The sequence below is a fragment of the Cyprinus carpio genome, chromosome B10 (assembly GCF_018340385.1).
Source record: "Cyprinus carpio isolate SPL01 chromosome B10, ASM1834038v1, whole genome shotgun sequence".
Classification (NCBI taxonomy): Eukaryota; Metazoa; Chordata; class Actinopteri; order Cypriniformes; family Cyprinidae; genus Cyprinus; species Cyprinus carpio.
In genome coordinates this window covers 7948293-7963499 of record NC_056606.1, presented here as the reverse complement: position 1 = coordinate 7963499, position 15207 = coordinate 7948293, and the positions used below count along the sequence as shown (strand labels likewise).

Below are 15207 nucleotides of genomic sequence, written 5' to 3'. Positions count from 1 at the left end.
TCCATCTGTCCATCTATCCATTTGCCTATCTGTTAATCCATCAACCCACCCATCCAACTGTCCATCCATCCAACCACCCACCCATCTGTCCATCTATTCTTTTGTAACCCATCCATCCATTCATCAATCCGTCCACCCATCCATCCATCCATCCATTTGCCTATCTGTCCATCCATCACACCACCATATCCAATTGTCCATCAATCTATCCACCCATCATATCATTCCATCACGTCCATCCAAATCTGTTCACACCATCCCATCGGTTCCATCCAAACACCCACATCTATCTGTCCATCCATTCATCTTCCTATCATTGTCCATCCATCCATCAATCATGTATCTCATCCATACCAAACTATCTGCATCTATCTTTTCATCCATCCACTCATCATCTATCTGTCCATCCATCCATCTGCCTATCTGTTCATCCATCCACCCATACATCTATCTGTCCATCCATCGATCTTCCTATCTGTTCATCCATCCAACCACCATCTATCTTTTCATCCATCCACTCATCATCTAACCCATCCATCTGCAACATCTGCTATATCTGTTTGTCAATCCAATCCATCCACCCATGCATTCTATCCCATTCCCTCCATCGATCTGTCCTTTATCCATTCATCCATCCAGTCAATCTGTTCATCCATCCAACCCCATCTATCTATCTTTCATCATCCATCCACCCCCCAATCCATCTATCTGTCCATCCATCCATCTGCCTATCTGTTCATCCATCCACCCATGCATCTATCTGTCCATCCATCGATCTTCCTATCTGTTCATCCATCCACCAATGCATCTATCTGTTCATCCATCCATCTTCCTATCTGTTCATCCATCCACCCATCTGTCCATCCACCCATCTATCTTTTCATCCATCCATCCACTCATCATCTATCTGTCCATCCATCCATCTTCCTATCTGTTCATCCATCCACCCATCCACCCATCCATCGATCTGTCACTGTTCATCCATCCATCCATGTCTTCTGTTACACCTTTTTAGCCTTCAAATATTTTATTTTGGTGTTCTGGCAATATAACTTGTACAATGATATTTTTTTCTTTTTAAAAAATTGTGAAAGACAGAGAGACATCCATTTTGTAGACTTATTTCTTTCCACGTACATCATTGTTCAATGTACTGTTATTCATTAATCTCATTAGTTGTGAATGGCTAGGATTTGCACTCACAAATGGAAGGTCTCATTGAATTTGGGCGCCCAGCTGTTGTTCTTTGATTTGGTGGTGAACTTGCGCTTCTTGTCGCTGAGATGAGGGCCGATCATGGTGACCTCCACAAATGGCCGGAACATCCCAGATGTCTGCCACTTCAGATCATTAGCAGCAACAACTAGAAACAAAGAAATGTAATACAGCCATCAGAAAATACACCTGTGGGACAGATAAAGCTTGCTTAAACATGGCAAAAATACAATTAGACTTACCTTTAACTGTAACTTTATGCTCTCCTGTGCCCGGGTGAGTGAAGAGGTCAATCTGTATAGATACTTCCCCTACTGGTTTATCAACTCCTGAGCCTGCATACACACACACACACACACACACACACACACACACACACACACACATTACTTAGTTATCAAAATGGTGACATTCCATAGACTACTGCTGTTTTTATACTGACCTAGTTATTATAAATTATTGTTGTAGTATTATAAATACTACAACCTAATCCTATAACCCTCACAGAAAATATACTGCATTTTAACAATAATAAAAAAGGAGGACAGGTTTAGCTCACTTTTGGGTACAAATCAGTCCCCAAAATATGATACACATATTTACACGTGGTACACACACAGTGTAAAACATGGTGGAGCTTTTAAGAAAAACTTAAGGAAAGATGTATCAGCTGGGCTTGTGTCCAAATTTACAGAAAAAAGGAAGTAATGACAATGACGATGGGAACACAGAGCCTAAATTACAGTGGGAGCTCAGTGGGTAAAGAAACGTGAAACGATTTGTGGCTTTTAATCCACTTTAGCATTGAGGTCATCTAGATGCTAGTGTGTAAAAAAAAAAAAAAAAAAAAAAAAAAAAAAAAATAGACAGCAGATATTTTGACAAGTCATTCAGCACTTATGGACATGTCCAAATTTTTGTCCAATCAAATGCTCTCTAGAAGGAAAATACCACTAATACAACCTGCCTTAAAAAAAGCGAGTAGCAAATCAGGGCTCACAGCCAAAACATATCTAGGAACAGATCTGAAGAGGGGGCTGTAATTATTGGTGAGAGGGTACTTAGGTCTCAGGGAGTCTGTGGTGACCTACCCCTAGACGGTTGTATTTTCTCACTAGGTGTTATCCTCATACCCTTCCCATTATGCACTTGAAGCAGAGACAGAAGCAGAAAATCATAAGAAAAAAAACAACAACTAACAAATAAAAAAAAACAAAAAAAACAACAACAACAACAGAAAAAAAACAACAACAGAAAAAAAAAAAAAAATAAAAAAAAAATAAAGCTTGAAGAAGATAAAATTTCAGTACAAAAAGTACACAAATGAATCCACAGCTCAATACTGCCACCTAGTGTATTGTTTGACAAACTCATCTCTAGGAGATCAAACAATATGAATTAAAGAAATTAGAAATTGTTATTTTTCACAGAAGAAAGAAAGTCATACAGGTATGCAACAACATAAGGAGTAAATGATGACTAAATGGGAAAATAATTACCAAATTGAACATGATGAGTACACCACAAACATGCTGAGTAGTCACAAAGGTCTTGATAAGAGTGTCGGTGGTCTGCGTATAGAGGGACAGTGCATGTCTCTTCTCCAGGAAGGCCTTCTTCAGACCATTTCCTCCAGCGTGGAAGTATTGCTGCAGTGGATAGCAAATAATCAAATATTAGATGTAAACACCACGTCCATGACCGCACACTGCTTATTAGATGTGTACACACCACTGCTATGAAACAACATGGAAATTTATTGCTGCTTTTAATGAAAATGTAATTTATACCTTTATGGTATCAAGGGCCACGTCCATGACCGCACACTGCTTGACCATAAATCTTTAACCTACACAACAAAACAAATCCTACAGAACCAAACAACATCAAAAACCCATACAAGAGATCAAATTACCTCTAATACAAATCAAAATCAGTTGATTTAGCCACGGGAGTATCTGAACACTAAATAGATGACTGAATAAAATTATAAGAAATAAGGTTGCAAATGTGAGATATAAAGTCACACATTGCATATAAAAATCACAATTGCAAGAAAAGTGGTGTCAGAAATACAGAGAAATTCTGGCCAAAGGATATAGCACACAGTTTTAAGCATGCGATGGTACAGAAACATGTAGATAGCATTTAAACTGAGGCTCTTCATCTGTATTCTCTTGCTGAGCTCTGAGCAGGTTTAAAGAGATCATAGTCCAGATTAAACAAGCCTGGAGCGGTACCTTGAGTTTGGAGAGCTGACCCAGTTCTTTAGCCGCTGAAAAGATCATTCCCTGCCAGGAAGAGATAAAACATTACAGCATCGGAGTGGGCAAAAAAATCTTTACATATAAAACATGAATTTTACATTTTAAAATATAAACATCAGGAGATCATCAATTAAAAATACATTAAAATCTTGAAATAGCAAACACTCAAAAGGTTCCAAGCAAAAAAAAAATTACCATCGAGCCACTGGCTCTTAAAATGAAGTGTTTAGAGGTCAAATTACATTGTTAGGGACTAAATAATTAAATGAAAAACCATTTTAAGCAGTTTTGTCTGGAAAAAATGACAATGTATTTAGGATCCATCTAGTCATACAGGTCTTACAAAGGTGTCATTGCCCTGAGGAAGGATGATGGTCTTCTCAAGACTGTTCATCACAATTCTCCACAGCTCCTTCAGCACTCGCTTCAGCACAGTTTTCTCACACACCGAGGCAAACAGCATCAGACTGCTCACAAACACACACACACACACACACAGATCAGGACAGGCTTCAGGTACAGTAATAATGGTTTCTGTACAGGTGAAGAGAGTTTTGCTCACTTTGCATCCAGGAAGTCCATCAGTGGTCGCAGCATGTTATCAGAGTCGGCCTCCACCTGGTTGCGGGTGTTGGCATTCACTGGACCCTTGATCTGGTACAGCAGGCTGGCCATCTGACGCATGCAGTCATCGATGCGGCTCTGGAAACTACAGAGGAAGTTCAGCGATGAGAAGAAACATGCTAGACTGATGTAAGAGGAGTTGTGCATTTTGTCACAATACAAATACTTTATTACAGTAATGAGAATCACCACTGGGAATAATGCAAATAATAGTGCAAATGCAAATAATATTTTCACTAAGCTGACATTGCTCCCAATTATCATCAATATAACCCAAAATAAATAAATTGTGAAGTAATTACTGCAACCATTATAAATACTGAAATTTTGTAAACTAAATATTGTCAGTATTTTTATGCTACCTTTAATTTATTCTGAATATATTAAATTAATATTAATTTAATATATTTGGTATAAATTAAAGACGGCACAAGAAATATTTACAATTATAGATGTTTTTTACAGTATTTTTAAAGAAAAAATTTAAAAAAATGCAGTAAAAAATAAAATTAATAATTAAAAAAAAAATGGGAGAAATGTTAAAGAAATGGGGGAAATGTTCTTAATTCTCATGAAAGAAATCTCAGAAAAGAATGTAAAAATACAAATGTTCCTGAATAGAAGACTTAATTTCCTTTATGTAAAATTTAATTTCTTAATTAGTTGTTCTGGGTTTTATAATCTGTACATTTTTACAGGTGCATCTCAGTAAATTAGAATGTCGTGGAAAAGTTCACTTATTTGGTTGATTATTTTAGTAATTCAACTCAAATTGTGAAACTTGTGTATTAAATTCAATGCACACAGACTGAAGTAGTTTAAGTCTTTGGTTCTTTTAATTGTGATGATTTTGGCTTAGATTTAACAAAAACCCACCAATTCACTCTCAACAAATTAGAATATGGTGACATGCCAATCAGCTAATCAACTCAAAACACCTGCAAAGGTTTCCTGAGCCTTCAAAACGGTCTCTCAGTTTGGTTCACTAGGCTACACAATCATGGGGAAGACTGCTGATCCGACAGTTGTCCAGAAGACAATCATTGACACCCTTCACAAGGAGGGTAAGCCACAAACATTCATTGCCAAAGAAGCTGGCTGTTCACAGAGTGCTGTATCCAAGCATGTTAACAGAAAGTTGAGTGGAAGGAAAAAGTGGACCAACACCAGTAGATGACATTGCACCCCATTGCACCCCAAATCATCACAGACTGTGGCAACAGTCGAGTTCTTCTTCTCCTTAGCCCAGGTAAGATGCTTCTGACGTTGTCTGTGGTTCAGGAGTGGCTTAACAAGAGGAATACGACAACTGTAGCCAAATTCCTTGACACGTCTGTGTGTGGTGGCTCTTGATGCCTTTCCCCCAGCCTCAGTCCATTCCTTGTGAAATTATTGAATCGATTTTGCTTGACAATCCTCATAAGGCTGCGGTTCTCTCGGTTGCTTGTGCATCTTTTCTTCCACACTTTTTCCTTCCACTCAACTTTCTGTTAACATGCTTGGATACAGCACTCTGTGAACAGCCAGCTTCTTTGGCAATGAATGTTTGTGGCTTACCCTCCTTGTGAAGGGTGTCAATGATTGTCTTCTGGACAACTGTCAGATCAGCAGTCTTCCCCATGATTGTGTAGCCTAGTGAACCAAAACTGAGAGACCATTTTGAAGGCTCAGGAAACCTTTGCAGGTGTTTTGAGTTGATTAGCTGATTGGCATGTCACCATATTCTAATTTGTTGAGAGTGAATTGATGGGTTTTTGTTAAATGTGAGCCAAAATTATCACAATTAAAAGAACCAAAGACTTAAACTACTTCAGTCTGTGTGCACTGAATTTATTTAATACACGAGTTTCACAATTTGAGTTGAGTTAAAATAAACAATCAACACTATACCACAATATACTGAGGTTTCAACTATACACCAATAACCCATAAACACATAATCAAATGAACTATGAACACTGACGTGTTTCCAAAGGTGCTGCTCAGCTCGTCCAAGACGTTGTTCAGCTTGACCTGGAGATCGTTCAGGACGTCACTGGCCTCTGTGTCCAACTGCAGAATGAGACACATACAAACAGCTCTGATTAGTTCAGCTTTCCACTGGCACATTACTTCAATAAACATCACGTCACCCGATGCACAAACACCATCTTCATAACACTGATGTGATGGTATAACAGTTTAGAGGTGGTGAAAAAATACCATGGTTTACAGTGATGGGGCCAAAGAGCCTGTAAAATTCACAGAGTCCCAGTGAGAGGAGAAGGGAAAAATAAAGAAAGAACGAACTGGAGCCCTCTGCTGTATAAGTGCTCTGTTTATGAGCTCTCAAACACACATGTACTGTATAACCACACAGGCTGTGTAACCCACCTGTTTCCTGCTGACCGCCACCTTCAGAAAGAGCAAAGTAAAGGGATGTTTCACTTTTAGTCATTTCAACAATCATGTCACAACCCAATAAAAATAACCAGACTAATGAGCAGGATTGAGGGAGGGAGGAGCTATGGATTTAGTTATTCTGGTGTACTAGAGAATACTTGAAGTATATAATATCTAGTAGTGTTTACTGCAGATGAAATACTGCTGCCCTCATGTTTGCCCAATCATACGGAATAAAAGTCAGGGTCATTTGAATATGACCATCCTATTGGCCCAAAGTACCAACCACAATCAACCAGTTACAAAATGTTCAGCGTTTGGAAATGCTAATGAACCATCTCTCATTCTTTCAATGAAATAGGGGTTTATTTTTCTTGATTTTTGGACCAATAGGAAGGCTGAGACACAGCCTGGATCTATCAAAGGGATTGACTGAACAGATATCATATGACTTGATGAAAAACACAGGAGTGAGAAACAAGTCTGAGTCTCACCTTCTGCTCCCTGTCTGCTTTCTCAGGCTTTTCATAGATATAATGAAACGGTGTATAATTATGTACAAAGTGCAAAACAAGATGAATATCTGAATGTGTAATATGCAAAAAAGTACATTTATGTTTAAATTCAGGGACAAATTAATCACTCTCTGACTCAAGGGACTCTATACACACCTTGTCCTCTGAGATGTCCATCTATGGGCAGGGTTGAGGAAAAAAAAATCTATCAAAATCTGTTTTTATATGTCAATCACTCAAATATACATGTATAGCAACACTAGAGTGATGGTTAAAAAGAGTGAATATTAAAATGAAAAGATGACATTCCAAAAGGCACTTTCTATGAACGGGGTACAGAATAGAATAAAATAGAATTTAGTTTTTTCATCTAGTGAGAAATTGGTTTAGTTCACCTCGTGAGGTTAAACTAAATATTGGTTTATTTTATATTTTTAGATGAGGTTTGCAATATTCCAAGATTTAGGAAAACTATATAGTTCAAACAGTAAATACATACTTATTGTGATTATACCGTGTATATATATTCAAAACTGTAAAATAAACTACTGCTTTTAAACTAACCATATACAATAAAAAAACCATATATACTCAAATTCATTTAATAAAAAAACAAAAAGAAAAAAAAAAAATAATAAAATAAAATAACAATAAAAATAAAATACAAAATATAGTTAATATATATTTAATATATATATATAATAGATTTTTGTTATATGTTAAAAAAGTCATTTATTCCTATGATGCAAAGCTGAATTTTCAGTGTTATTACTCCAGTCTTCATTGTAACAGTGATCCTTCAGAAATCATTCTGATATATTGATTTGATGCTTATGAAACATTTCTTATTGTCAATGCTGTGCTGATTAATATTTTTGTGGTAACCATAATGCTATTTTTCTCAGGATTTTTTGGATTTGTAGAAAGTTCAAAAGAATAACATTTATTTGAAATCTTTTGTTACGTATCGATGTCTTTACTGTCACTTGATTAATTTAATGCATCTTTGCTGCATAAAGATATTATTCTTAAAAAATAAAAAATCTCAGTGACCCCAAACTTTCAAACGGTAGTCTACATTACATAAAAGCTACTATACAGTATAACCCTGGCTATTATTTGTTCACCCTTTATTGAAATTTAGTCTGTACACTGACTGTCTGTTACGGGTTGGAGATTTGTGGAGTTTTCTCCTAAATCTAATAAATTCCCCTATAAATCACAGACACGAGATGAAGGTCACAGTGAGCCAGTGTTAAAGGGGCTGAGGCACTGATGGGAGTTCACACACAGTTCAGACACGGCTGATCACTGGGACAGCGGCGAGTCTGTGGGCTGGAATGGGGCGCTTGGGAAATTGTTGGATTAAAAGGACAATAACGGATGAAACACAACCATGAATCTAGCATGGATGATCCCAATAACAAACCTCCTGTAACTCGTCCTCCTCATCCTCACTCTCTTCCAGCTGGGGACAGAAGCCACATCACACAGTCAGACTGAAGCTAATGTGTGCCACCATACAAATACCAGCCTGCCGTTATGTAGCACCTTCCTAACCAGTGTGCTGTGGAGATATCTGGCCAGCAGATGTCCTTGTAGAGTAAACCTGAGATACATTTGATCTGGTCTTTTTCTGAGACACATGCATCCCGAAATGTGGATGACAATAGGACAAGCTCCTTTAGAACCACCTATAGTAATCCAAGTAATCTGTTGTCTAGGTTATGAGTTTTCTAGTGCATAAAAAACATCATTCAAACCTGCTGAATGTTTTTGAGAAGTACAACTGCATAATATACCAAGACTTTCATTCTGAGAAAATGTTAAAAGTTTATAATTAAATTTTTAAATTTATGTTTTATTTTTGTATTTGTTTTCTACAAATACAGGTGTACATGTTTTCTGATAAAGGTGAATGAATATATAATTAAAACTTTAAATTTTCCAGTGGGGTAAAGAAAACTTTACATAAATGTTACATTTTAAATGCACTTTTTTTTTACACTTTCTACACTTTACATTTTACACTATGCATAATATGCAGTCATACTTGCCTTGTTTTAAGGGTGTTTTTTAGGGATGTTGTAGGAAAAAGTCCCCCCCAAAACTATGGAAGCCTGTTTCCGCCACTGAATAACACATAAAAAAAAGGTAATTTATTTACCTTTTCATTTAATTTAATAGCTTTTTTATTTTTTATTCAGTGGCAGAAATGGGCTTCCACAGTAAAAAAAAAAAAAAAAAAAAAATTAAAAATTCCCTACAACATCCCTATTCAGAATTATTCTGTTTTTGAACATACTGTAAATGATGAAAACTCCAAATTGTCATTTACAAAAAAATCATCCAACTAGTTTTTAAAAGACAACATTTAGTCAACTACAACAACCTGTATCCGAGACTGGGATTTATCTGTCCTGCTGTCCAACAAATCTAACAAAATAATAATAAAATATAAAGTAAATGGAAATTAAACAGATCAGCAATGTGGAGAATCCGATGTCATTGTCTCATGCACAGAAACGCACGTAAGACTTCACTAATCCTTTACTAATCAGCCTGAGACACAGACTCAACTAATGCCTCAGCTCTCTCTCTCTCTCTCTCTCTCCCATCCTCCCCAAATGAATATAACCAAACAAATTCAAAATCACCTTATGGAGTCAATATAATATCACATATATACGCACAAAAATAAAGTTTTGCAAAGGAAAATAAAGTTTTGCAAACAAAAATTAAAGTATTGAGGAAAATAATTTTGCTTTGTGCAAACAAAATAAAGAATTGCAAAACATAAATGATACCACGCGCTAAGCAATGATTTTGCAATACATATTTTTCCATGGTCATATCTACAATTTTATTTGCAACACTGATTTTATTTTGCCGTGTCAGTCTAGTTTGAGCTTGCGCTGCAGTTTTTCCTGTGCGCTTAATTTTTCTGCGCATCTCGCTTTGTGACGCTGGTTTGACGTGGGGGTGGAGTCAAGGGGCAGGGGCGTGTACAACATGCCTCCCTGGAAGTGACGTCATCAGGCCCGATGACGCAGCTCACTGATCCAGGTACTGTCATGATGAGCAGATGCATGCGAGTGGATCGCTTCCTTTTATTCACTAGCATTAAAACATGCATGGTTCTCGTTTTATTAACTTTATTAACAAATGTATATGTGTATTAGCAGCATTTGCTCAAGTTAAAGAAGTTGTTACCATGCACATCTGTTGTTTAATTTCTCTCGATGTGCACTCTTTTACTGGCATAAAGTTGGCTTGACGTATGGACGTTCGATATTCGCAAATCTAGGGACCGTCTCTAAAGTTACATGCGAAACTAACTATATACACTTCTCTAAAAAAAAAAAAGAACTACTACACTTCAACGTCAATAGCATGCAAGGAGAATGACTAACAGTCATGAAAACAACAGTTAACAGTTGTTCACCCGTCATCCAGGTGTCAACTATAATGCACACCTTTTATATTTTTTGATAATTATTAAAATAAAATGTAAATCATATGTAAAATATTGCTACTTTTCATTACCAAATGGATGTAAACACTAATTTAAAGCTCAAAAGCTCAAATGAAAAATAGCAATATTTTACATATGATTTACAGTTTATTTGAATAATTATGAAAAATATGAACGGTGTGCATTATAGTTGACACGAAGATGAACACATTTACAGTATGTTTTATGAAAGTGAGTCATTCTGTTCAAATGCTATTGAGCTATTAAATTTGTATTTAAGTGCATTCGGTGATGAAAAGTAGCAATAATTTTACATATGATTTTACAGTTTATTTGAATAATTATGAAAAATATGAATGATGTGCATTATAGTTGACACGAGATGAACACTTTACAGTATGTTTTTATGAAAGTGAGTCATTCTGTTCAAATGCTATTGAGCTTTAAATTTGTATTTAAGTGCATTCGTGATGAAAAAAAGTAGCAATATTTTTACATTGATTTACAGTTTAATTGAATAATTATGAAAAATATGAATGGTGTGCATTATAGTTGACACCTAGATGAACACTTTATAGTATGTTTTATGAAGTGAGTCATTCTGTTCAAATGCTATTGAGCTTCAAATTATGGCATATTTTTACATTTTGAGCCCATTCGGTAATGAAAAAGGTAGCAATATTTTACATTTGATTTACAGTTTATTTTAATAATTATCAAAAAATATAAAAGGTGTGCATTATAGTTGACACCTGGATGAACAGTTAACAGTTGTTTTGTCATGACTGTTAGTCAGTCTCCTTGCAATGCTATTGACGTTAGAGAAGTGTATAGTAGTTTTCGCATGTAACTTTAGAGACGGTCCCTAGATTTGCGAATATCGAAACGTCCAACGTCAAGCCAACTTTATGCCAGTCACACACTTTTATAGCATTAAATGTGTATTGTTTCATTTGGTTAACTGCATGTGTATTAACAGTGTTTTTTTAAGATCTAACCTGTGGGAGGACGCCAGCGCACAGAAGCGTTCTTTGTTCACATTAGTTCAGAGAGGTACTGCTAGTTTTTAATTTAAAATTATGCAATTCACTTCATAAACTATAACGTACATCATTAAAGAGGTCTAACGACTCAAGTTTTATATCGATCTCGACTTCGTTTTTCATTTACATAACTCCTGTCATAAATTACTAAATGCCTGTCATTGTAAGATAAAAAAAAAAATGCAGCTCGAATCTTTTTGGTTTCATTTTGCCACGAGTTTAATGCCATGCATAAACAAACCCGCGTGACCATAGCAACCTGAGATTATCAGAGATTGATCAAATATTTTTATCCATCCCACAGTCCGTTGATCGTGTCTTTTTATGTAATATATGTGCATATAAGGCTTTTATTATTTTTATCATTATATATATATAATATATCCAAGTGGATGCTGCACACTGCTGGTGGTTGAGGAGAGACCCCCCACATGATCGTACAGCGAATTGGGTGTACAACAATACATTATAAAACGCTATATTAAATGCATCATTCATTTATTCATATAGGCTAACCGTATATAATAATTGATAATAATATTATATTAAATAGGGCTATATTTTTATATATTTATTTTTATGCTTATTTCCCCTTTTAATTCGTGTATTGCTTACCTAATTAACGTTCTTTTGTTAAATTAGTGTTTTCATTACAAATGAAACTAGTGAATTATTAATGTATAATTCTAGTATTTATTATTATAGGGGTTATTGTTAAATTCATCCTCTAAAGTGCACTTTAATGAAAATGTGTAATGAAAAGTAGCAATATTTTACATATGATTTACAGTTTATTTTAATAATTATCAAAAAATATAAAAGGTGTGCATTATAGTTTGACACCTGGATGAACAGTTAACAGTTGTTTTCATGACTGTTAGTCATTCTCCTTGCATGCTATTGACGTTAGAGAAGTGTATAGTAGTTTCGCATGTAACTTTAGAGACGGTCCCTAGATTTGCGAATATCGAACGTCCAACGTCAAGCCAACTTTATGCCAGTAAAAGAGTGCACATCGAGAGAAATAAACAACAGATGTGCATGGTAACAACTTCTTTAACTTGAGCAAATGCTGCTAATACACATATACATTTGTTAATAAAGTTAATAAAACAAAACCATGCATGTTTTAATGCTAGTGAATAAAGGAAGCGATCCACTCGCATGCATATGCTCATCATGACAGTACCTGGATCAGTGAGCTGCGTCTCGAGCCGATGACGTCACTTCCAGGGAGGCATGTTGTACACGCCCCTGCCCCTTGACTCCACCCCCACCTCAAAACAGCGCCACAAAGCGAGACGCGCAGAAAAATGAAGCGCACAGGAAAAAACTGCAGCGCAAGCTCAAACTAGACTGACGCGCAAAATAAAATCAGTGTTGCAAATAAAATTTGTAGATATGACCATGGAAAATATGTATTGCAAAATCATTGCTTTAGCGCGGTATCATTATTTATTTTTTGCAATTCTTTATTTTGTTTGCAAAAAGCAAAATTATTTTCCTCAATACTTTAATTTTTTGTTTGCAAAACTTTATTTTCCTTTGCAAAACTTTATTTTTTTTGCGTATATATGTGATATTACAGGATTCATTACAACAATCTCTCATCCTCCCCAAATGAATATAACCAAACAAATTCAAAATCACCTGATCCAACAGGATTCATTACATCAGGGTTCTAATCAAGCATAAATTCTATATACTGCACAACACAAGCAACTACTCTAATTTCATTTTAATTCTATGTGCTTTCACTAGATTGGAGTTACTTAGCCTACTTTTACCCACCTTGCAATCTTTCACATTTTCCTCGATAACCTGATTATTCACAGAAGAAATTGTAATCTTAAGTCTCTCTTAAAGCATCAGCACCCATGGGAACACACATACTTTATAGATATGTGTATTTTGGGACATTGTGTAACCCACCTCCTCCTCCTCCTCCTCAAGGTCCACTATTGCATCCAACTTTATTTTAAAAAATAATGTTAATCAATAGCATCACATACAGTATTTCTAGAGTCTGCAATCATGTCGTCTATGAGAAAATTTGAACCATCAGGTATACAATCATTCACAATAACTCAAAAACTGCTCTACTTTCCCTATCATCTAAAGAGATCTGAATTCTAGGCATACCCTGGCTTCCTCGGTGGCAATCTGAGGAGAAAAGACACAAATACTGCTTTAACATCAGCCAAAATGCTAATGAAAGCAATACAAGTCAAGCATAATGAAATTATCGAAGTAAAAAAACAGTTGTGAAACCCCTGACTAGAACGCTTTATTTATATCTTGCCTAAATAAACCTGCAAGCAAATCATCGACTGTATAAATGATAAAACAACCACGCTGCATCAAGCCCATCTGGATACAACAGGGAGAGTTCTCTTAATATGCTGAGAGACAACAGGCCGCTGATGTCCTCTGATGTCCCAGACAAATGAGGAGAGGACAAATGACTTTGCTTAGGGAAGGTCACCTTCCCCTGCTGCTCTCTTACCTGTTTGGCACCCATAGATTCAAACATCTTCTCAAGCTGGACACGCAACTGCTGGACATTATTCATCAAGACGCATGGCTGAGGACAATGAGAAAGACACAGAGAGATTTATTAGAAAAGATGACAAAACACATTAACGTACAGTGTAGTCTGTAAATGCAAGCAAATATTGTAAAATCAACAGGGATGAGGGCAAAAATAAAACAAAAAAAATAAAAAATAATAAAAAAATAAAAAAATCTTTTTTTTATTATTAAAAAAAATATATATATAAATTTAATACAATTACTAATATAATATAATTAAAATAAATCTATGGAATGAATATCAATATAAGAAATAAATATCATATATCAGTATAAATATACATACACATATGTGACCCTGGAGCACAAGTCGCTGGGGTATATTTGTAGCAATAACCAAAAATACATTGTATGGGTCAAAATTATGGATTTTTCTTTTATGCCAAAAATCATTAGGATATTAAGTAAAGATCATGTTCCATGAAGATGTTTTGAAAATTTCCTACCTCAAATATATCAAAACTTAATCTTTGATTAGTAATATGCATTGCTAAGGACTTCATCTGGATAACTTTAAAGGCGATTTTCTCAGTATTTAGATTTTTTGCACCCTCAGATTACAGATTTTGAAATAGTTGTATCTCGGCCAAATATTGTCCTATCATCATAAACCATACACCAATGGAAAGCTTATTTATTTAATTTCAACCCTTATGGTTTTGTATTCCAGGGTCACATATCATAAAACATGAAGTGTGTATACACACACTTACACACACTCATATTAAATGTGTATACACACACTTTCACATATGCTCATATTAAATGTCTTATAGTATATTATTAATAATAGATATGTAATACATATCTTCATATATCTTCATATATAGTATATTATGTCATATATACAAATATGTATACAGTCAAAATGAACTACTTCACGAATGAAAGAGCAAAGACAAAGAGACATCTATTAGACAAACTAACAGAAATGTCAGCCTTAACTACCAGGAGAATGACTTACAATCTTCTCCTTATCACAATAGGACGGGAAGCTCTTCTTCAAAATGGCACTGTACTGTAGCAGAACTTTGTCAATGGTCTGTGAAGACAAAGAAATAAGAACTGAGCTTAACGTTTTTCAAAAGTCAAAA

General features: G+C 35.4%; 2 protein-coding genes across 3 annotated transcripts in view; one reads left to right on the top strand and one right to left on the bottom strand.

The window, feature by feature from the left end:
• Positions 1–15207, top strand: part of LOC109054485 (cytosolic purine 5'-nucleotidase) — a 595585-nt gene that overhangs the window by 291924 nt on the left and 288454 nt on the right. The gene's annotated exons all lie outside the window — the stretch shown is intronic.
• LOC109067047 (protein unc-13 homolog B-like) overlaps positions 1–15207 on the bottom strand; it is a 36131-nt gene that overhangs the window by 2984 nt on the left and 17940 nt on the right. Inside the window, 11 exon segments of the mRNA XM_042731950.1 lie at positions 1204–1363; positions 1458–1550; positions 2307–2363; positions 2738–2864; positions 3006–3083; positions 3456–3506; positions 3826–3949; positions 4045–4191; positions 6070–6158; positions 14028–14105; positions 15078–15155. Of these exon segments, the coding sequence (XP_042587884.1) occupies positions 1204–1363; positions 1458–1550; positions 2307–2363; positions 2738–2864; positions 3006–3083; positions 3456–3506; positions 3826–3949; positions 4045–4191; positions 6070–6158; positions 14028–14105; positions 15078–15155 (1082 nt within the window).